The following is a 24,239-nucleotide window of genomic DNA, read 5'->3' as shown; positions in this document are numbered from 1 at the left end:
GTTGCACTTGGATAATCTCAGATGCATTATGCTGAGCAACTAGCCTGGAGGTGTGGATATCCTTAATGAATATAAACATGCCTCTGCCTTTAGTGTTTCAGTCCAGGTCAGGTGGCCGAAAGGTGTGGTATGAATTATAGCCTGGTGATGCAGGGGTGCTCTCTGGAGTCTTGAACCAGGTCTCTGTCACTGCACAGATGTCGATGTTCTCCATTTTAAGGAGTGCCTCGAGTGAATGCATTTTGAGGTTTAGACTTCTAGCATTGAGTAGCATTACACTCAGATTTTGCTTGCTTGTACCTGTTACCGTGGTGAATTTGTCATTTGAACCTTGCCTAAAAAAGGCACTATAGGGGTGGCAAGAGCCTTAGTCAGTATCCGGAATCCCAAGGGTGACAGGTGCAGGCCATCTCTGGCAAATCATCATGGTTTGTCGTTCATATCATCCCAGGCAGACAGATACTGGATCCCCTTAGAATGACACCAGAAGCTTAGCCAATTGTTGAAGTCAATAATTTTGTCCTTGTACTGTGGTATCATTCTGGGTGATGGCAGGATGCTACTCAGGGCTAGGGTCATACCTACCTGGGCTACAAGATTGGCCAGCACCTCCATGTCTTTTTTCATGTAGTCCAGGGAGTTATGTCTCAGGTCATTCCCACCAACATGGACAATGACAGAGTCATATTTGTGCTTCTTATGGAGTGACCTGAGTGCGTGTGTTATGTGGCGGATCCTGGCACCTGACACCAACTTTCTCCTTGTTTAGCCTGGTGACTGGAACATCAGTGTGCTTGACTTTAGAGTCACCTATGACTAGTGTGTTGGGTACATTGTTATGCCTTAAGGGCTGTGGTTGAGTGGCACACTGAGTTTGTGGGCTATGTGTCATTTGGGTTGTGTTGGGGGGGTGGATATTGCTTGCATTTCTGCTTTGGAGGTCCCTGTTGCTTGGGAAGATTTTTGTTGAGAGCCTCCATGAAAGTAGGTGTGTGTTTTGTGTTTCTATGTGTGTTTTTTGATGGTGTAGGTTTTGAGGGACTATGTGATGAGTGTGGTGTGGTGTGGTGCAAGTGTTTACCTTCTTCTCTTGACTGTCTAGTCCAGTCTTGGGTGAAGACAGCTTTGCTTCCAGTTTTGTTATATAAGTGCATCTCTCACAGGTTGTATTGTTGGGTGGTAGGAGGAGAGGGTTGACTGTGTACATGAGGCAATTGCTGCATTGTCCCAAGATGCCCAGATTCATCAGGTAGACAGGAGAAAACACCCTTATACATGCCTGGGTAGGTGCTTATTTATTAAGTACTAAAAACTGTTTTCCTCTAGACAAGTGAGGAAAGTTGAGTGCTGTAGTAATTTGTAGCTTATTTAGTGCTTACAATGAGCTCTGAACAAGTGCTGAGCTCAAAGAAACAGATTTGAGTACTGAAACTAGAAAACTGGCTAGTTCTAAGAAACAAAATTAAGCTAGAAAGCTTCCCTCCAACACAGAAAGGCTTGGGGGCTCAGAAGCTTACAAGCAGTCCTGGATACAGCAAATCTGTATCTGGGCTAGACCACTTACAGGAAAGGCAGGAAACAAGCTTGGAAATGTTTTTTTTTTTTTTTTTGTAAAGTGGAAAGGGGAAAGGAGGAGCAGAAACTAAGTGGGTTGGCCTCTTCAAATGTTCTCCCTGGATTAGATAGAATGAGGTAATGACCCACATTATGCTATTCAAGTCATTTTAATCGGCTGCTATTAACAGCTTTTACAGGTAGGAACTACAAGCAATATTTAGGTGAAGTAGGAAAGCACTTTTTTCATAAAAGATAATACTTCCAAATATTTACTATTTAAAGAACTGGAGAGCTGATAGGCTTTAGGATAACTTGAAAAGCTACAATAACATTCAGGTGGGGGGGGTGTCAATAAAACTAGATGAGCTGATGATTCATTCCACCTGAGAACACAAAGCTGCATGAGAGAATATGCTGAAGGTAGTTTTAATGAAGATTCAAGAGTCAGAAATAAATATTTACTAAAAGCAGTGCTGGTAGCTGTAGTTGACCGTTTTGCCTGGAAACCAGATGAGTATAAAATAGAGTGGATTCCAATCTGAATGAAAACGTATATGTATATTTAAAAGGAAGAATTACCTGAAAAGTTAAGGAACTTGGGATAATATTTAAACCTTTGTCCAACATTTAAAAAGCATGGTAAGGGCAACTTGTGAGGGTCATTTCAGTTTTTCACCAGCAACAAAATTTACCTCTGCTCATGGGTCAGTGACTGGAAGCTGGTATGTGTCAACATTGTCAAGGCTACCTACTGTCAGAAAAACAAAACTGGCATTAATTTCACTGAAAAGTAACTCATGTAAATTATTGATTCTGAAGTGAGAAATACTTAAGTATGTGTGAAATTTAGCCATGTATAAACAGTTGGATATAAAAAAATGTATGAAACACATTATGTCTGTTTTACTACGATAAGACATGAGACTAGAGGAAGACAGCCTGAAGATGTGGATAAAATCAGTTTTGTCATACACACTGAGCACATTATTACACAGACATGAAAGTTTAAAATTTATGTTGACATTAAGCATCCAGAAAAAAATAATAAATGTATGTTTACACCTAAATTTATCCTGGTAATGGGTTATGAAGTAATCATTTCCTTCATAAGAAAATGTGATCATTGTTTTGTTGTACAAGATTTATGATCATGTAAGTGAATCAAAATTTGATGGATGCCCTTTTAACAAGTGACAAAAAATATTCGTGTCTTCATACACAGGGAGGTCACTACACTACTGCTTTAATATAACCGTTTTCCAGCTTGCCACATCATATAAAAATGCCTGTTTCTCTGAGCTGGTGATTTTTGAGAAATGTTTAGTCATCCTGTTAAGCTCAGTGAAGTGTTCATTGCTAAACTATAACTCAGGAGCCAGCTTTACAGCACAGAAGTTTAGGGTTTGACTGTTGCCAGATATCCTGAACTCATCTGGTAACTACAGAGCTGGAGTCATCATCCGGGATATGATGGGACTGAGTGGTTAATGCCAGTTCATCTATCTAGGAGAGGGCTGGTGAAGGAGAACTATCACAAAAGCTCCACCAGGGGTAAGGCTCAGGATCAGAGCTACTACAAGGAACTTTGGGAACTATAAGCTCACCAAGGAGTATGCACACAATCTACATAAAATCATGGAAGCGTGAAAGGATGCATTTTACACCTTCCCACAGAGGGCACTTTGCCCAATGTTTTCCAGCCAATAGGAAGTGCCTGTTAGGAGCATACCAAAAATCTCTTAATCCCTACTGGATGGCAGACAGGATTTCACATTTTCACTTCCCTGTGCTGTAGAATGCCATGGGTCAAGAGGAATGAATGAGTCATTAAAGTATTGGAGATAGATGGTCGTGGATAGGATAACAGTGTCCAGAATAATTCAGTGAAAACTGTGGATGGATGACTGCAACCTACACCATTATGCACATACATGATGATGTAGAAAGGGGGCACCAATTGCCATTCTTACTCCAGACCCTCTTGTAGTAGTTTAGCCTTTGGCCATGACTTTATTTTTGGCCATGACTTTATTGTTTCAGAAGAAAATGCCATTTTTTGCTGAAATGACTTTGCTGCCTATAATTATACAAGAATAAATAATCTCACTGCATCTACACCTGCAACTGCCTTTTGTATATGAAACATTACCTTGGTTTAATGTGAAAAACTGTGTGAGTATGAAGGTTTTATTTTAAGATGTGATATATTTAAGCTGAAGATGTGTGTACAGCACACCAGTCTGGGATTTATACCCTAAGAAATGTATTAATGGATTTGAAGTCTTTCTTGACTGTACAGTTGTTTTCTAGTTGTTTCTTATTGTCTATGGTATGCTACTTGAAACTTTTCTTCTGACTTTGGTTTACTGTTGGGCATTTATTTGAAATATTTCCATGGAATACGTGTATTTTGAACGTTGCACGGTTCGACAGACGGGGTATCCGTCTACTAGCTTACTCTTTACTCACAAACCACGATGCGAGTTGATTGGCATTGACTCATAAGAGAACTGTATTCACTTCTCAAAGCAGCAAAGTTGTCATAATCTCAGGAGAGTAGACCAGGATTGTTTAATGTTCACTTACAAACTTTAAAAGGGGAATACAAACACAGTTATAAAACAATGTGCATGCATTAATCTTAATTCTACATGGTCACTTATAAAAGTTATTGCACATACTTTAAGATAGTTGTCATTTTGAACACTGTCCTTTGCAGCTGTATTCATCACAGGCATTTGATAAGATGAGGAAGTTCTCATACAGAGAGTTGCACATGCCCAGATATATGGATGAGATCCGTACAGTATTGGTGCGATGCAGTCTGAAAGTGTTAACAAAGATGTCAGATGAATAAATATAACAAGGCTGTAAACCAATCAATTTTAGAGATAACAATGGCTTCCCGTAAATTGCAAAAGTTACTGTTTCAGTCAGTAGTTCAATTATAACAGTGTCAGTGCAAACAAAACAGATTTCCCTGATGAACAGGTTAAGATAGAAGTATTTTATTGCCAACAAAGTAACAGTTGTAATGAAGTCCATAAACATTATTTGTTGCATTTTCTTGGCTGTATAAAATGTGAGAATAATGAATATTGAAATATAACTCAATTCATTTTATTCTTTTATTAACAACAGTTTTATTTTTAAGGGCCACTCAAGTTTTATTTTTTTTTTATTTTTATTTTTATTTGTTTTTTTTTACTTTATAAAGGTAAAAGCTAAGTATGTGTTTGAAGGTGAGATCTGCCTACAGACAAGCTGGTAGAACATAGTTGAGTTTGTGAAAAAAAATGACTTGCTAGTCTGATAAGGTTCAGGGTGATAATTGCTATGTATAAAGTATATTTACAGAGGGATCTGTAAGGCTAAGTGGAGAAAAAAATTGACTAGTACAGCTCTGAGTCTGGGTAGTTGATTAAATGGGACAATTATTTTTACCCCTCAGCTGTGTCAATCTGGTCATAAGAATAATTAGCCAAGGGGGACAGAAATAAAGCTACCTGAACTGGTGGCAAGACATGAAGCTCCATGGTAAATAGCCAGTGAAAAGCTATTTTCAACATAATTTCAATAGTTAGGCACTGTACACTACTGATAGATTTTTTCATTATGGATATTATAATGATTTATGCTCTGGTAAAATGGTACGATGGTATGTTTTCAGTAATAATAATTTTAGATTTTCACATGTTTTAATGTCATTAAGTCTAGAAAGATGTTACTTGCACTCATTTTACAATTTGTTTGTTACATTTTGGGTAACAAAATGGACAGTAACAGGCAATAGCCTAGCAGTTTGAAATATACACTAAATCGCAGTCTAGCTGGTAGAGCCTACACATAATGAATAAACTAAATTTGACACAAATGTCTGCTGGCAGATGTCAACATCTGGATGTGCTGGGAACTGTAAAGCAGTAGCACATATTCATGGATGACAATCTTGGAGTGTACCACAGTATGCAGTGCTTATAGTGACATTTTTTCTCTTCTGTTTTTACAGGGTTGTTTACCAAGATGGATTTTATGGCACGGAGATTTATGTAAGTCACATTTCCAAATCATTTTTCTCTTCTATTAATTTTGACTTCTTTTCTCTTGGTTGCCGTGCTGGGGAACAGAGACAGCATGACTTGAGACTTGCTTTTGTAAGATCAATTTACAATCACTAGAGTTAAGAGAAGTCAAGTATAATATGGTGTGGAAAACCAGCCTTCACATAGAAGACATTGCAGAAAGATTTATCTGAAGTGACACATAATGGGAAAAAAATAGCTGGGAGGTGACTCTCCCCTCCCCCCTACACCCTTTTAAATGTAATTTTTTTAAGGTTAATGCCTTTGAAGATCTCACTGAGAAATGCTAATGCGTTCATTCACGGAAGAAGGGGAAGCAATTCAGACTCATGGATCTCCCAGAGGGAAGACACAATTCCCCAACAAATCTGTTTGAAAATATCTCAAATCAAAGAATGCATTACTGAGTAGACCTACAGAGCTCGTCTCACACCAGCTGAAAAAGAAAATTATATATGTATCATTTCTTAATGGGCGTTATTTACTGGAACAGAAAAGGACAAGCATAACTGGGAAAGCAGCTAGTTACTGTTTCATAAGGGTCATTTGTCACTGTCTTCATCCTGGCCTCTTTCACCCTCCCCCACCTTCTCTGTATTAATGCTTTAATTTTTTTTCCCGTATGTTGCATGTATGTGCGCGAGCGTGTGAGTGCGTGTTTGTGTATGTACATGCGTACGTGCATGTGTGTGTGTGTGTGTGTGTGTGTGTGTGTGTGTGTGTGGATATGCGTGCGCACCCGCACGTGTTTGTGTGTGTGTGTGTGTGTGTGTGTGTGTGTATGTGTGTGTTTGTGTGGCGTGCGCACCCGCACGTGTGTGTGTGTGCATGTGTGTGTGTGTGTGTGTGTGTGTGTGTGTGTGTGTGTGTGTGTGTGTGTGTTCACATGCACAGGTCTGTGTATGTACATACATACGTTTGGGAGGTTTATGTTGTTCATTGTCATACTTCATTATGTCAGAGCCATATATAATTAGCATGCCTATATCTATCTCACCATATAACATAGGGACATATACATTACGAAGAAGAGATTACAAAGATGTGATATGGTTTAAGTTTTTGTTTATACCACTGAATTATTTTATTAGCAAAACTTATGAAATTACTCCCTTAGAACCTCCTCTGCTTGTATTATTAAGCTATAGCACATTATTAATATATTCTCATCACACCTCCCATCTTAGCTGTCTATGCTTTTGCCTTTCACCATACTTCCCAACACTGTTACATCGGCCAAGGGCACCAGAATAACTGCTCTAGTTTGGGAGCACCAGAAACAGTAGAGCTGGACTTTTTAAATTTATGAATGTTGTTTTAAAATTATTTTCAGATATCAGGAAGGGCAGGTGCATTTTGTCATCAGGACCTTTGTGATTATGTCCTGAGACTGAAGGTTAGCAAGGAAAAATGCTTGAGTTTTCAGAATCTTGTTGTACGTGTGTAAACTGAAAAAAAGGCATCTGCAGAGTGTACTAAAAACTGAAAACTTGTTTAAACATAACTTGAAAATGTAGAGGAACAACACCACCAAAGTGAACATATCCTTTATTCATGCTGTACCACAGCTCATTGTCCCAGAATAGCTTCTTATATCAGTCAGGCTCATTTACTGGTTTCGACTTGCATAACTATATCCAGTCATTAGGTTGGAACTGGACTTCAGAAGAGAAACAACATTATGTTATAATGAAACAACAAGGAAAATCAAGGTATATAAGCAACAATAAAGACCAACAGTGAATCCCAGCTCTACCTTCCAGATAAAATTTATTCAGTTGAAATAAATCCTTTTTCTAGCGCCTCGGCCAACAGCCTTTACAGAGTAAGACAATAAAACTCATAAAACACTTGACAATATATACAAGAACAAACAATCAATCAATTATACAATCAAATAATTAAATCACATATATAATATATATTTAAAGCCATAGTTTTAGATAAGACTTTGCCAGTTGCATTCTCTATTCATTCCATATGGTTGTAAAGTCCCATACTTCATAATCAAATTAGATTCTTTTTGTCTTAATATATTTTTTTGTCCATCTAAATCATTATAATAAAGAGGAACATGTTCCAATATAGAAACTTTTATATGATCAGTGTTCCCATGATGTACAGAGTTAAAGTGCTCAGCAATGGGACTATTAATTTTGTTATTTTTTACATCCCTAACATGTTCTTTAATTCTTTCTGCTAGCATTCTCTTTGTTTCCCCAATATAGTATCTATTACAATCACAGAATATAACATAAATAACACCTTTACTCATGCATGAGTATTTAGCTCTTGTAGTAAAATTTTTTCCATTTATTTTAACTACCTCATTCACTATATGTTTACAAATGGAACATTTTCCACAAGGGAAGGTTCCTACAACTTTTACATTATTTAAACTACTAGTGCAAGGTTTTTTATAAACACTGTGTACTAAGAAATCCTGAATACTTTTGCCTTTTTTATATGAGAGGAAATGTATGTAGAGGAACAACACCACCAAAGTGAACATATCCTTTATTCATGCTGTACCACAGCTCATTGTCCCAGAATAGCTTCTTATATCAGTCAGGCTCATTTACTGGTTTCGACTTGCATAACTATATCCAGTCATTAGGTTGGAACTGGACTTCAGAAGAGAAACAACATTATGTTATAGTTTCTCTGATCAGATGCTGACTTATTCTGAGATCCACAGTAGTAGATTCATACTCATTATTCTGGATGTCTAAGACTGTTTTTTCTGAGCTGTATTATGAGTACAAAAGCTGCCTGGATTGCTTTGGTATATAAAGCCCAAACTATATGCCCAGTTACCTCCCCATTTACCTGAGGTATGGGTGCTGTATGTTCTTTAGACTCTTCAATAGCATAACATCAAACATACTTTGGTGCTCCTGTTCTATATGCTCTTTCCTCTACTGTCGTCTTTTTAACTGTCATCATCCAGTTTTGAACCTAGGTCATTCATCTTTGAGACTATTTCTAAGTACTATTTGCTTGTTCTCTGCTTAGGGTAAAAATCTGCAGTTACAAACCCTGTGTGGCATTGCTTGCTTACACTGCCCACTGCCTTCTGTTTAATGCAGTACTATGCTGTAATCTAGAACCTTAGTAGGTTTCATGTGTATTTCACCCTTATGCTATGGCTACATTTGGCACTGAAGCATATATAAAGCTCATCACCACTACATTTGTGCTACAGAGTTTCCCTCGAAATGGCATGCATGCTGAAGTGACTCAGGCACCACATTTTCAAAAGGTTTAATTCTGTGCCTGGCAGCTGGTATGAGCTGAATGAGGCTCTAAAGGGTGACATCTTATCACTAATGCCATATTTTGTGATACCTCTTTCATCCAGTAGAATCTTTTCAAGGTGATCTGATGTATTTGCAAAAGTACATTCTGTACTCTTGGTTTTCTAAATATAAATAAATTATAATGAATAACAAGACATGTTTTAATGGGCAACAACTGGTAGATATATTCTGGTAAATACAGAACTTTATGAAATACTTTATATCAAAACTATAAATGAAAGCAACGGATGCCTAATTACTTTATTTAAAGAACCACAGAGGAGGAATACCAAATATGCATTATTCGTCAAATCAAGGTCAGGATTACCAAATGTGCATTAAACATCAAATCAAGGTCAGGATTACCAAATGTGCATTATATGTCAAATCAAGGTCAAGATTGCCAAATGTGCATTATATGTCAAATCAAGGTCAAGTTTACCAAATGTACATTATTTGTCAAATCAAGCAGGATTACCAAATGTGCATTATATGTCAAATCAAGATCAGGATTGCCGAATTTGCATTATAAGTCAATTCAAGGTCAGGATTTGGACCAACCTACCTAGAATACTTTTTTAGAGTAATTTATCTTTGAAAGATGTAGTACAGTGTCCTAGTGAAGAACACTGAAATGCAGACATCAAGGACAGACAGAAAGCCACTATTTAGGCACTGAGTGACAACAAAAACTAACATAGCATGGTCTCAGTGCTCCTGGAATACACCCACTAACATGGTTTCACTTACCTCATTACCACAAATGGTAAGCATCCCTGCTGTCCTACTGGAATAATTATGGTAACATAGTTTGGCATACAATCCTCTGGATTAAAAAAACATGGCAGGTACAGGGGCACCAGGCTGTTTAACTATCTGACACGATGAGGCCTGAAGTACATTAAGGATTAATATTGTGGAAAAGCAGTGTCAACCAAGCAATTAATTAAATATCCCACTTGCAGATATATTATGGGGAATATGTAGTGGCTGTTAGGTATTTCAAGATGGAAAAAAATAGGAAAAGAGGCACAGTGAGCGTTGTGCACAAGGCATGTCAAACTAAATGGGAGGCACAGCCAACACCAACTGTGGTGTGCATCTCTTAAAAGAGGCAGGAGGCAAGCCAGTCTTATGATGGGATGTGATGATACACCACTTTATACTAGTATAGCATATGTGATGGTAGGCATCCATTGGTCGAGCCACATTTGATGGAGATGTAGTTTATTGGCTCTCTCAAAGGGTAAACAGGCTCCTCATAGTCTCATGATGTGGTGTTGTGCCTTGGAGCCAAGCTGCAATGTACGAAAAGCATATCCAGTAGATATGCCCAGGTGTGTACTGGCATACTTGTATTACAATATGATTACTTTCCTTTGCACATCTCACTAACATTGTGTGATTTGGGTACTATAAAAACATCAGGGGTATCGCCAACACTAGCACCTGTATGAGATAAGGTATCATTTAGTACTGTTGGTAAACACTTAGCATTAAATCAGCACTGAGAGTAAGGTAGATGTGATGGGTTATACTCATGCTGGCTTTTGTGGTTTGCTGTGGTCACAGGTAGTTCTCCATACATCACCACCACCATAGAACTTCCAGCACCTGATGGCCTGGAATAATCTGACTCTGATGATGACGGCATTCCGCTACTGTCGGTGTCTGCATTGGACACAAGGAGTTTGCAAACTGGATCCACTTCTCAGGCCACTAATACAGCCTTTGTGCTTGAAGACACTCAAGTGACACATACCAAACATGAAGGACAAGTTACTGTGGTCAGTCACAATCAGTGCAATGCGTCACCTTCTTATGGGCAAGTTATCATTGTTTGTCACAAGTCACAGAGGGTAGGGAGTGATTTCATGGATATGCACACTGCTGCACATCAGAGGTACAAATACTTCCCTTCCCCTGAACTAGTTCTAACAAAGAGGGTGACTCAACATATGTGCAATGTTTTTCATGTATCACTGGGTAGTACTACTACAGATCTTTCTGAGTTCCCATGGAAAGTAGAAGATGTAAGAAATGACTACTCGTAATGTCTGTCCATTATGTTTCACCGTTTTTATAGACTGCAATACATACTGGCACAAGCCATCTCCAAACAGACTCATGTGTGTGGCAGTTATTTCCCATGTAGTTGATGCACTGCTGATTCCACAGATGTTAGCCATTGTGTAGCATGGATGGCCAAGGTTATGGCATGCAGCACCTGCACTTTCACAGTAACATCAGATACGGATGTGCATACCGGCAGGAGAGAGCATCACCAGGGTGATGCATCTCTCACAAGTGGTACATCTGGCAGCAGAAGTTGAAAACAGTCACATAACACACCTAAATCTTGCCAAAGCTGGGGTATTACTGATGCATCTCCTGGTACAGGCTGCTCACATGTGTAGTGGAGCATGATGCCCAACCTTCTATGATGCATACCCTGGCCTTGTCCTGTCAGTCAAGCTCTGGTTCCTGCAACCTACTGCTGAGGCTGTGTTTCAACTTAACTTACACACACACACACACACACACACACACACACACACACACACACACACACACACACACACACACACACACACACACACACACACACACACACACACACATACAGACACACACACACCAGAGACATGCACACAGACACACACACACACACACGGACACACGGACACACACACACACACACACACACACACACACACACACACACACAGAGACACATGCACACACATGCACACACAAACACACACACAGAGACACATGCACAGACACACACACACACACACACACACACACACACACACACAGCACATGCACACACACACACACACACACACACACACACACACACACACGCACACACACATGCACACACACGCACACACACAAACATGTGCATGCACGCATGCACACACACTCACCACAATATCCTGCATAGCTTCACAGACTCAAACCACCAGCACCAATACCAGTGCCAATACCCCGACACAAACACCCCTCAGTATTCTCCTGCAACCCCACATCTTACACACAGTGCAAAAAGCATTTTAATTTTCGACAGCAGTCACAATATGCAAATGATGTTACCTGTGCCCTGTATTACTTGGGTTGCCTATTTCCTATGCCCGTAGTGGCCAGCCTATGCATGGGTAAGCACTGTCTTGTGTTTGGTTTGCATGCATCACTTTGTAGTGTATGTGCTGTGTTATGTGTGAAAGCAGCATGCAAACTACTTCATAATGCACCAGCACTGTTTATCATGCTCATCCCCTGCTACAAGTTCCACCACTGACTTCTCATCTGGCTCATCCCCACTGCCTGGTGTGCTGGGAGGTGTTCCTCCTGGAACTGCCTTTCCTTCTATAACTGCAGCAGTGTGCACACTGAAAATAAATTAGCACATGTGCCTGGGTCATACTGCAGGGCACCACCAGATATAGCCAGGTAATGAATGCATGTTTTCATCAGCCTATACACATGCTCCACAATGACCCATGTTTATTACAGGGCATAGCTGTATCCCTGCTCTGTCTCAGTCTATGGATTTCTAATGGACGTAATCAGTTAGGGCTCCAGGGCATATTCAGAAAAGCTAATAAGATACTCCTGAAGAAAGTCACCTCTAACAAACGATTAGTAAAGTCACAGGTGTGGTACATGTGAGAGTCATAGTAACTGCCTGGGTGGTCTGTATACACATTGTGGATGACACCTTGTGCAATGCAGACTTCCAGGCAGTTGATGAAGTAATAACCCATGCAGTTCTCATACCTTACTCCCGGGTCACTAAATGGAGCCTTTATTTCAATGTGGGTGCAGTCTGTGGTCCAAAACAAAGTTCCCCTGCGCGTAGGGAGTTGCACGGCAAAAAACAGACAAAAAAATAGAAACCAAAGCCAGCAACAAGTGAGCCGGGTGGTAAATAGTAGTTTAATAAAGAACTACTAAAGCTTCATTTCAAGCTTGTAAAAACAACTTCATTCCAAGCTTGTACAAAACAGACCGGTTTCGGCCAATATTATTCCTGGCCTTCTTCAGTGTTTTACTAAACTTCATGAAATGAAGCTTTAGTAGTTCTTTATTAAACTACTATTTACCACATGGCTCACTTGTTGCTGGCTTTGGTTTCTATTATTTTGCAGTCTGTGGTCCCCCAGCACTGTATGGAAATGAGCTATATCATAAAAGTCCCACATGGTGTTGACTCTCCTCTGTAGTACATGGAAACTACATATGCTCCCCACATGCTGCAGCATGGCATTAAGAAAATGATAGTGTATTCTTGAGGCACATGCCTTAAATACACCCACTGTGTCCTCAGTTTGTTGCTGAAAGGTTCATGTAGCTAGTAAATGTAAATACCATGGTATCCACTGGGAAAATCCATGACTCCCATGGGCTTTCAGAAGAAGCCAATACATGTCTACCAGATACTGCACGATGTCCAGATCTACATGGTACTGGTAAGCAATGTAAGTGTCATGGAGTCTATGAAATGTTAAGTGCAGTCAGATGAAATGATGCCTCTGAGGTTGAAAAAGTGCAACACAGAGGCTTGGAGTGGCAATAATAGTCTGCTGCATATACACATTAACTAATGCTATAGCATGTCCTAACATATTTCTGCAATACCTCTGCATGAACATGAGGATGTGACTGTGGTCAGTTCCAGTAGTGTTAGAGCACTACACTATGCTTTTTATATGTTTCATATTGCCCTGTCATCTTGTTTTACCTTACGTGCACATGGAGCCCCTCATCCTTTTGTTCATTTATATCTGCATATATCACAAGCAGCTTATCGACTACCACTCACATGGAGTCTCTGAAACACACACACCCTGTACATTGCCACTCATCTTGCGTAGTTGTTACCACAATACAGCTAATCTTTCTCAATCCCAGGGATTGTGTCTCATAACTAAAGACTACTAAAGCGTAGCTGACAATTATGACTTAGGCTTTCACATTATGTGCAGGTCATGTTTTAGCTGGCCATCTTTTTTCTGGACAGAGCATGTCTGTAGGATTACCTGGACAAAACTCTTATCAGCACTCTTTTCCTTTCCTGCAACATAATACGACATGCAGAAAAAAAAAAATATATATATATATATATATATATATGTGTGTGTGTGTATGTGTATCTTTTCTTTTTTTTCAGAAAGAGGTGTTTTGCATGTAACAGACCTATCCTAGTGCAAATAATGCATCATTTTATTAATGTGGCGAATAAACTGGTAGAAGACATCACACACACACACACACACACACACACACACACACACACACACACACACACACACACACAGTCTCCTACATGTGTCAGAGATACTTACTATTGTCACATCTGTCAGTGTTGTGTTTAATAAATACAAATTTGTGGAACTAGCCACCATGGGTGATAAGATCTGTTCCAAAAAGGGTAGTTTCCACAAATGTGGAAAAAGTGACTCAGACACACTTTAGCATCAATGAAGAAAGACTTCATTATCGGCTAATTTGCATATCTCTGAATCACCAGAAATTAGAGTTCTATTCTTCTTATTGCTCAGAAAATTAACTTTTTTAAGTGATTCAGAGGTATATTTTAAAATTCTCCCTGATAACCATAAGATGGGTAAGGCCAATCTAAAATGAAATGGGATAAGTTATTTTCAGCAGAAAAAGGGAAACTGGCTCAGCTTAAAATGGCCCATAAATGCAGCTAGCTTAGCTTATTTATGAACCTATGAAACGTATGGTGTCATCTAGTGTTCTTCCCTGCTTTGTATAAAAGCCTTCAGCATGGCAGTTTACAGGTATTGTACCCTCCACACATATAGACAGAGCCCCAGTATTCTCAGTTGCCCCTGATTATACAGAACCCTCCTAATTTTAACTCTTGTACCTCTCCTGTCCCTTGTAGCTTATGGACCTTTATAGTCAATCAATAATGTCAGACATTAACAGCTTCATACTTCTTATAGGTCAGAAAATACAAAATGATGCAAACTTTCCTAAGTTACTTTACAAACATAAGGCTCTGATTTGTTAACAGTCAACTTTTTATGCCAAAGGTAGAAGGTATAAAACTTTCCCCCATTTTAATTTAACGTTTTTTCCACTGACTTAAGGTACTATTTAGATATTATCCATTTTCACTAGTGGTAGTGCAAAGGACTAAATCTCTGCTAATGAGTTGCTTGGTGTGCCTAGGGTACTGGGTTTGAAGCTTTTTCTCTGTTCTTCTCATATCTTAGGATAATCATTTAAATCCCTGGTGTCATGTCACATCCCTCTCCCTGTCATTTTACTTACTTTTTAAATGATGTTAAAGTGATGGTTAAACAACATCCATGGTGTCTGGTATTCCTCCTGTCTGTATATCTTTCATGACTTAAAACTGTTGTTTTAAATTAAGTAAGTTAGAGCATCCCTGCTATCTAATGTCTTCACCTCGATATTGCAGGATCTGCTCATTGGTCTAGCTGAGTTTAGAGGCATGACAGTCCCTGCCCCCCCCCACATAGCCCCAATTACACCCACAGACACATTCACCCAGGCACACATACAGACACACACACACACACACACACACACACACACACACACACACACACACACACACACACGTTAACTCTTCTCAGGCCACTCATTCCACTGCATACACTTATCCATTTAGCCACATACGTACACTTAGGCACATTCCCTCCCACCACTACCCATCTTCTAAATTCCCTGGCATTTACCTCAAATGTGACCTCACACATTGAAGGTAATGGGTGAACATGAACTTTTGGCTGAGTTAACTGACACTGCCAGCTGAGCTAACTTACACAGCATTGCTCAGTTGCATAAAGGGATTTTGTCTCATAACTAAAAACTACTAAAGAATAGCTGACAAATGTGACTGAAGATGAATAAAAAGCCATTGCTTCATTCCATACAAATAACCTGCTTTACCACTAAATTTGCAGACAGATTCTGCAGTGTACTCCAATACTCTCTATACTGTTGCCCCTTCATTCACAGTATCATGGACAATTATTCTTTTTTTTGCATTTGCCAGTTCTCAGTATTTATGATCCTTCTCTGACACCTTGGCTTTCACATTATGTGCAGGCCGTGTTTTAGCTGGCCATCCTAGTTATGGACAAAGCATGTCTGTAGGTTTGCCTGAACAAAACTGTTATAGGTTCATAGGTTCATAGGCAGGTACTAGGCTATCTGCCTGAGGGCATTTATAAGCCTAGCCAGAGTGTGTCAGCTTTCGCCACCCCATTGATTAATTAACTGAGCCTCTGTCAAGAAGAGCCAATGAAGTGATCCCAGGGGTGTATTTTCTGTTACCCATCCACTCATCAAGGTTTCTTTTGAAGAGCGTTAGTGAGGGGGCTCTGCCTAATGTATTTAGGAATTTTGTTCCAAAGCATGGGGAGTCTCTGTGACAGTAATCTATCCCTCCAGCATATTCTATTTATTGTTGTGGCGAGGTTTAACTCACTAGAGCAAGTGGCTCGCAGTGACTTGGATTTCTTTAGGTGAAGCATGTCCGTCAATTCTGAGTTGAACATGGCTTTGTAAGTCAGGCAGAGATCACCTCTGAGAAAGCGATATGCCACTGAGTACAGCCGGAGCTTTTCCAGTCGGGCTGCATAGGACATATATTTGAGGCCAGTAATCCTCTTGGTGAGGTACTTGTGTGGTCTTTCCAGCTGTTGGAAGTGTCTTGTGAGGTACATCCCAAATGGGGCATTGTACTCTATGATGGGTCTGATGAGTGACGAGTAGAGGGGCACTATAACCTCTTTATTTCTAGATGCGAACCCTTTTATTAATTAGATGGGCTACATAGAAGGATTTCCTAACTACTCTGGAAATATGATTGTCAAAGGAGAGATTACTATCTACCTGGGTCCCAAGTTTTCTTATTACCTCTTTTGTATTAAGGGGGCTACCACCTATATGGTAATTCATGGGTGCTTTTTTTTTCCCAAATGGGATGACTATGCATTTTTTGGCATTTAGCTTGAGACCATTACTTTGACACCAGGTGTCTGTCTCAGTAAGGCCCTTTTGGAGAATGTCCGTGTCAGCCGGAGAGTCAGTTATGGCTCCCAGTTTGCAGTCATCGGCGAACTTGGTTAGCCATAGTCCTCCTGTGTTTGCCTGTACTTCTGAGAAATATATGCCGAACAGTAGGGGTCCCAGGACTGAGCCTTGTGGGACACCACTTGTGACTAGTTTAGAATCGGACCTGGAGCCCGCTATTCTTACCATGTGAGTTCTGTCTGTAAGCTAGTTGGCAACCCATCTCGTGACGTAGGTGTTTATATTCAGGCTGGTGAGTTTTTCTATAATTCCCAAGTGGGGAATGGTGTCAAAAGCCTTGGCGAGGTCAAGGTTGGCTGTGTGAACCACCTTCCCCTCATCTATGGCTTTGGTGACTGTCTCGAAGAAGTCAACCAGGTTTATTAGGCATGATCTGCCCTTAACAAAGCTGAACTGGGTTGGGTCAAGTGTTTGGAGGTTTCCAATGTCTTTGTTAATGAGTTCCATGATGATGCGCTCCATAGCCTTGCAGACCAGGCTATTCAGGCTTATGGGGCGATAGTTACCAGGTTCAGTTGTGGCCCCTCCTTTGTGGAGCAGAATAACCATTGCTGTGCTCCATTCTATGAGCACATAGCCTGTGGAGAGGCTGAAATTGAACAGTGTGTTTAGGTGGGGGGTTAGTTCATTCTGTAGTTTGTGCAAGATGCAGCCTGGGACACCATCTGACCCCACTGATGCTGCGCTTTTGGCTTTTGAAAGAGCTGTTTTCACCTGAGCTTCTGTGATTTCTGGGACACTACACTTTTCTGGTATTGTTGTCGGCCCTTTTGGGGGTGAGAGGCGGGTGAAGTTTGCACTGAATCTATCTGCCAGGATTTTGGCAATATCAGTATATTTTGTGTTATTTTGCATTAGCTCAGAGCATATCTGCGAGCTGCCACTTAGATTCTTGACATAGCTAAAGAAGGCTTTGTGGATATCTTTCGAATCCATGGCTAGTTTTCTTTCGAAGTTAGCCTTGGATGATTTTATGAGGGACCTTAGTTTCTTACTGATACTGATCAGGGATGTCTTTCCTTCTTGGGGTTTGCTTTTTTTCTGAACTATTTCCTCCTTCTATTGTATAGCCTGTTTATGGCAGGGGTCCACCAGACTGGTTTCCTTCTCTTAAGGGAGTGAGTCTTGGTTTTGCTAGGGATAGCACAATCCATGCATCCTTGTAGGTTCTCATAGAGTGCATTTGTAAAGGTTCCTGCATCTTGGACACTGTTATCTTTTAGCGTGGGGGCTGTGAAACATATCACCTCTGTCTTAAATAAGGTGAACTTTGCTATAGAAAAGTTTTTCACTGTGGTTTCCTTGGTTGGGGGTGATGGTGTGGACATCCAGAGTAATTAGTTTATGGTCTGATCTAACCAGTGACAGGTTGACCTCCGGTGCAGAACACCTGACGCTCATGTTGGTGACGACCAGGTCCAATATGTTTTCACCAGGAGTTTACCAGCTGATCCATGGCATTTGAGTTGATAAATTCCAGGAAGCGCTGGACCTGGGAGTTTGTACTTGAGTAGTTTTCCCAGTTAATGGTAGGGTAATTGAAATCGCCTAATATCAGGGTGTTCGGTAGGACCTTCATGTTTTCCAGTGTCTCCAGAAAGGCGGAGTGGTGGTCCTGCATCATGGAGGGTGATCTGTAGCAGGCCACAATTTGCATTGCAGATTTGCCTGATGTTAGTTGCACATGGATGATCTCAGAGTTATCATGCTGCGCCATTAACCTGTAGGTGTAGGTATCCTTGATGAATATAGATACACCCCCTCCTTTTGTGTTTTGGTCCATGTTCTGTGGCCAAAATGTGTAGTATGAGTTGTAGCCCAGTAGTGCTGGGGTACTCTGTGGAGCCTTGAACCAGGTTTCAGTTACTGCACAGATGTCGATGTTCTCCATATTGAGGAGTGCTTTGAGCACATGCATTTTGAGATTTAAACTCCTGGCATTGAGTAGCATGACCCTCATTTTTTTATTTGTGCTGTTTACGGAGGTGGGTTTGACTTTTGAGCCTTGCCTACAAAGGGCACTAAAGGGGCAGCAAGAGCCTTGGCCAGTATTCGAAAGCCTAAGGGTGACAGGTGCAAGCCGTCTCTTGCGAAGCAACGAGGCTTGTTGAGCATGTCATCCCAGGCTGACAGACACTAGATCCCCTTTGAATGACACCAGAAGCTTAGCCAGTTGTTGAAATTCATCATTTTTTCTTTATACTGTGGTATCATTTCTGGTGAGGGCAGGATGATACTCAGGGTCAGGGTCATACCCACCTGGGCTACATGATCAGAGAGTTCTTCCATGTCTCTTTTCATGTAGTCCAGGGAGATACGTCTCAGGTCAATTACACCAACATGAACAATGACAGAGTCATATTTGTACTTGTTCTGGAGTGACCTAAGTGCTTGTGTTATGTGGCGGATTCTGGCTCCCGACAGGCAGCTAACAGTAACCTTCTCCTTGTCCAGCCTAGTGAGTGGGACGTCAGTGTGCCTGACTATAGAGTTGCCTATTACTAGTGTGTTAAGTATGTTATTTCACCTTAAGGGCTGTGATTGTGCGGCACACTGATTTTCTGTTTTATGTGTTGTCTGGTTTGTGACGAGAGGTGCAGTTTTTTTGGGTGTCCGCTTTGGAGGTCTCTGATGCTTTTGCAGGTTTTTATTTAGAGCCTCCGAGTATGATTTTGTGTATTTATGTGTATTTTTTACCAGTGCTGGTTAAGTATGTCTGTGTGAGGCTGCAGGTGTGGTGCAAGTGTTAACCTTCTCCTCATGACTGCCTGTTCCAGTCTTGGGTGGAGAGAGCCTAGCCTCCAATTTAGCTATATAATTGCATCTCTCACATATGTCAGAGTTTTGTGGTAGGAGGAGAGTGTTGTCAGTGTATATGAAGCAGTTGTAACATTGCCTCAGGATACCCAGGTTCACCAGATGGACTGAAGAGTATACCTGAAGTTGCCCTTTTGTCATGCCTGAATAGTAGGGTGAGCTGTTTAGTCGCTTGGTAGGTGGGGGGGTGAATAACGACCCTTGTCCTGCTGGGCAATCGTGTCGGGGTATATTACTGCTTGCTATTAGGTCTGAGCAAGTGCTGGACTGTAGGATGCTTTTTAAGTGCTTAGGTTGAGAGTTAGACTACTTTCAAGGAAAAAAACTGTAGAGGAGAATTGGTGGAGCCAGGAAAAATTTAGCCCTAGCTAACCCGTGCTGCCTGGACGTGAAAAACTGTGCAAATGTGGTTTTTACAGCAGGAAAATGAAAGAGATAGAAATTAGCCCAAAATGGCCTATAAACTACTAACTTCTGGGCTGGAACCACTCCTCCAGGGACATGTGGCTACTCAAAGCTCCCTTTCTCACAGGTGAACAGAGAAACCTCCTTCAATCCAAGTAAGGTATGGGCAACTCAGAAACTTGTAACACAGCCCTGAATTCAGCACTAACCTGAAAACTGGACTATACTAGCTTAGAAAGGTGGGAAACAAGGAAAAAAAATTTTTGAAAAGATAAGGCAAAAACAGTAAAAAATACACTTAAAACAGCTTTAAATGACTACAAACCGTAAAAAATACACTCAAAACAGCTTTAGATGACTACAAGCAATCAGAAAAGGCTTTTAAACAAATTACCCAATTAACCAGTAAACAAATCTCTAAACTGAGCCCTGTTCCTGTAGTCTTCAATCAGACAAGTTCAAACTGCACACTCCTGCCACTAGGGTGCAGGGGAACCTTCTGCAAAAAAGAAGGCCTGGATTAGTGCTCAAGTTATGCAAACAAAGCTAGATTCAGCAGGCCAGAATATAGTTTATGCGACAGCAAACAAGGCATACAAATTTCAGTAAGAAACAGTTCAAATATGCAGACATTATAAGCCTCTAATGAGACATTCCCAGCTCAGAAGGGCAGAGTCCAGCCTCTCCTCCCACAAGAGTGCAGACCACAAACCTTCTTAATGTAAAATGACTGGCCTGAAGCCCAAGTACTTAAACCAGAACTAATACACTTTTAGAATAACAGACACTGACCCTTCAATCAGCAGTTCCCAACTTAGAAGGATGTAAGCTACCTGTCCTGCCACAGTGGAAGAAAATGGTGGTAATTACATCTTTACCCACTGTCTCCTTTTCTGAGGGAGGATGCCCATAACATCTACAGTATAAGTACAAGAATGTCTGAGGGAGGATACCCATAGCATCTACAGTACTAGTACAAGAGCATTAGTACAAGAACATCTAAGGGAGGATATCCATAGCATCTACAGTATTAGTACAAGAATGTCTGAAAGGGGATACCTATAACATCTACAGTATTAGTACAAGAATGTCTGGGGGAGGATGCCCAGACATCTACAGCATTTGTACACGAATGTCTGAGGGAGGATACCCATAGCACCTACAGTATTATTACAAGAATGCCTGAGGCAAGATACCCATAGCATCTAAAGTATTAGTACAAGAATGTCTGAGAAAGGATACCCATAATATCTACACTAATAGTACAGGAATGTCTGAGGGAGGATACCCATAGCATCTACAGTATTAGTACAAAAATGTCTGAGGGAGGATACCCATATCATCTACAGTATTAGTACAAGAATGTCTGAGGGAAGATACTCATAGCATCTACAGTATTACTACAATAATGTCTGAGAGAGCATACCCATAGCATCCACAATATTAGTAAAAGAATGTCTGAGGGAGGATATCCATAGTATCTATAGTATTAGTACAAGAATGTCTGAGGGAGGATATTCATAGGATCTACAGTATTAGTACAAGAATGCCTGAGGGAGGATACCCATAGCTTCTACTGTATTAGTACAGGAATGACTGAGGGTGGATATCTCTAGTATCTACAGTATTAGTACAGGAATGTCTGAGGTAGGACACCCATAGCATCTACAGTATTAGTACAAGAATGTTTGAGTGAGGATACCCATAGCATCTAAAGTATAAGTACAAGACTGAGGGAAGAGACCCATAGCATCTACAGTATTAGTACAAGAATGTCTGAGGGAGGATACCCATAGCATCTACAGTACTAGTACACAGGCATAAGTACAATAATTTCTGATAGAGGATACCCATAGCATATACAATATTAGTACAAGAATGTCTGAGGGAGAATACCCATAGTATCTACAGCATTAGTACAAGAATGTCTGGGGGAGGATATGCAGTGCATCTACAGTATTAGTACAAGAATGCCTGAGGGAGGATACCCATAGCTTCTACTGTATTAGTACAGGAATGACTGAGGGTGGATATCTCTAGTATCTACAGTATTAGTACAGGAATGTCTGAGGTAGGACACCCATAGCATCTACAGTATTAGTACAAGAATGTTTGAGTGAGGATACCCATAGCATCTACAGTATTAGTACAAGAATGTCTGAAAGGGGATACCTATAACATCTACAGTATTAGTACAAGAATGTCTGAGGGAGGATACCCATAACATCTACAGCATTAGTACAAGAATGTCTGGGGGAGGATGCCCAGAACATCTACAGCATTTGTACACGAATGTCTGAGGGAGGATACCCATAGCACCTACAGTATTATTACAAGAATGCCTGAGGCAAGATACCCATAGCATCTAAAGTATTAGTACAAGAATGTCTGAGAAAGGATACCCATACTATCTACACTATTAGTACAGGAATGTCTGAGGGAGGATACCCATAGCATCTACAGTATTAGTACAAAAATGTCGGAGGGAGGATACCCATATCATCTACAGTATTAGTACAAGAATGTCTGAGGGAAGATACTCATAGCATCTACAGTATTACTACAATAATGTCTGAGAGAGCATACCCATAGCATCTACAATATTAGTAAAAGAATGTCTGAGGGAGGATATCCATAGCATCTATAGTATTAGTACAAGAATGTCTGAGGGAGGATATTCATAGGATCTACAGTATTAGTACAAGAATGCCTGAGGGAGGATACCCATAGCTTCTACTGTATTAGTACAGGAATGACTGAGGGTGGATATCTCTAGTATCTACAGTATTAGTACAGGAATGTCTGAGGTAGGACACCCATAGCATCTACAGTATTAGTACAAGAATGTTTGAGTGAGGAGACCCATAGCATCTATAGTATTAGTACAAGAATGTCTGAGGGAGGATACCCATAGCATCTACAGTACTAGTACACAGGCATAAGTACAATAATTTCTAATAGAGGATACCCATAGCATATACAATAATAGTACAAAATTGTCTGAGGGAGGATACCCATAGCATCTACAGAATTAGTTCAAGAATGTCTGAGGGAGGACACCCATAGCACCTACAGTATTAGTACAAGAATGTCTAAGAGAAGATACACATAGCATCTACAGTGTTAGTACAAGAATGCCTGAGGGAGGATACCAATTGCAACTACAGTATTACTACAAGAACCTCTGAGGGATATTGCCTATAGCATCTACAGTATTAGTACAAGAATGTCTGAGGGAGAATACCCATAGCATTTGCAGAGTTAGTACAGGAATGTCTGAGGGAGGATACCCATGGCATCTACAGTATTAGTACAGGAATGTCTGAGGGAGGATACCCATAGGATCTACAGTATTAGTACAAGAATGTCTGGGTAAAGATACCCATAGCATCTACAGCATTATTAAAAGAATGTCTGAGGGAATATACCCAAAGCATCTACATAATTAGTACAAGAATGGCTGAAGGAGGATACCCATAGCATCTACAGTATTAGTACAAGAATGGCTAAGGAAGGATACCCATAGCAACTAAAGTATTAATACAAGAATTTCTGAGGTATGATGCTGATAGCATCTACAGTATTAGTACAAGAATGTCTGGAGAGGATACACAAAGCTTCTACAGTATTAGTACAAGAATGTCTGAGGGACAATACCCATAGCATCTACAGTATTAGTACAGGAATTTGGAAGGGAACATGCCCATAACCTATACAGTATTAGTACAGGAATCTAGCATCTACAGCATTATTATGAGAATGTCTGAGTAAGGATTCCCATAGCATCAACAGCATTAGTTCAAGAATGTCTGAGGGAAGATACCCATAACATCTGTAGTATTAGCACAGGAATGTCAGAGGGAGGATACCTATGGTATCTACAGTATTAGTACAGAAATGTCTGAGGGAGGATACCCATACAAGCTACAGTATTAGTACAAGAATATGTGAGGGAGGATACCCATAGCAT

The 24,239-nt window shown here is 40.4% G+C and overlaps 1 protein-coding gene across 5 annotated transcripts in view; it reads left to right on the top strand.

Moving 5' to 3' along the window:
• RBFOX3 (RNA binding fox-1 homolog 3) overlaps window positions 1-24,239 on the top strand; it is a 3,506,422-nt gene that overhangs the window by 3,420,504 nt on the left and 61,679 nt on the right. For all 5 annotated transcript variants that reach the window (XM_044068066.1, XM_044068064.1, XM_044068065.1 and 2 more), the window contains one exon: window positions 5,567-5,606. In XM_044068066.1, the coding sequence (XP_043924001.1) occupies window positions 5,567-5,606 (40 nt within the window). The remainder of the gene's footprint in view (window positions 1-5,566; window positions 5,607-24,239) is intronic.

The sequence above is a fragment of the Protopterus annectens genome, chromosome 4.part0 (genome assembly GCF_019279795.1).
Source record: "Protopterus annectens isolate FY-2018-M chromosome 4.part0, PAN1.0, whole genome shotgun sequence".
NCBI classification, from domain to species: Eukaryota; Metazoa; Chordata; order Ceratodontiformes; family Protopteridae; genus Protopterus; species Protopterus annectens.
Note: the sequence above shows the minus strand (reverse complement) of the source record. Positions and strands in the feature narration are given on the sequence as shown.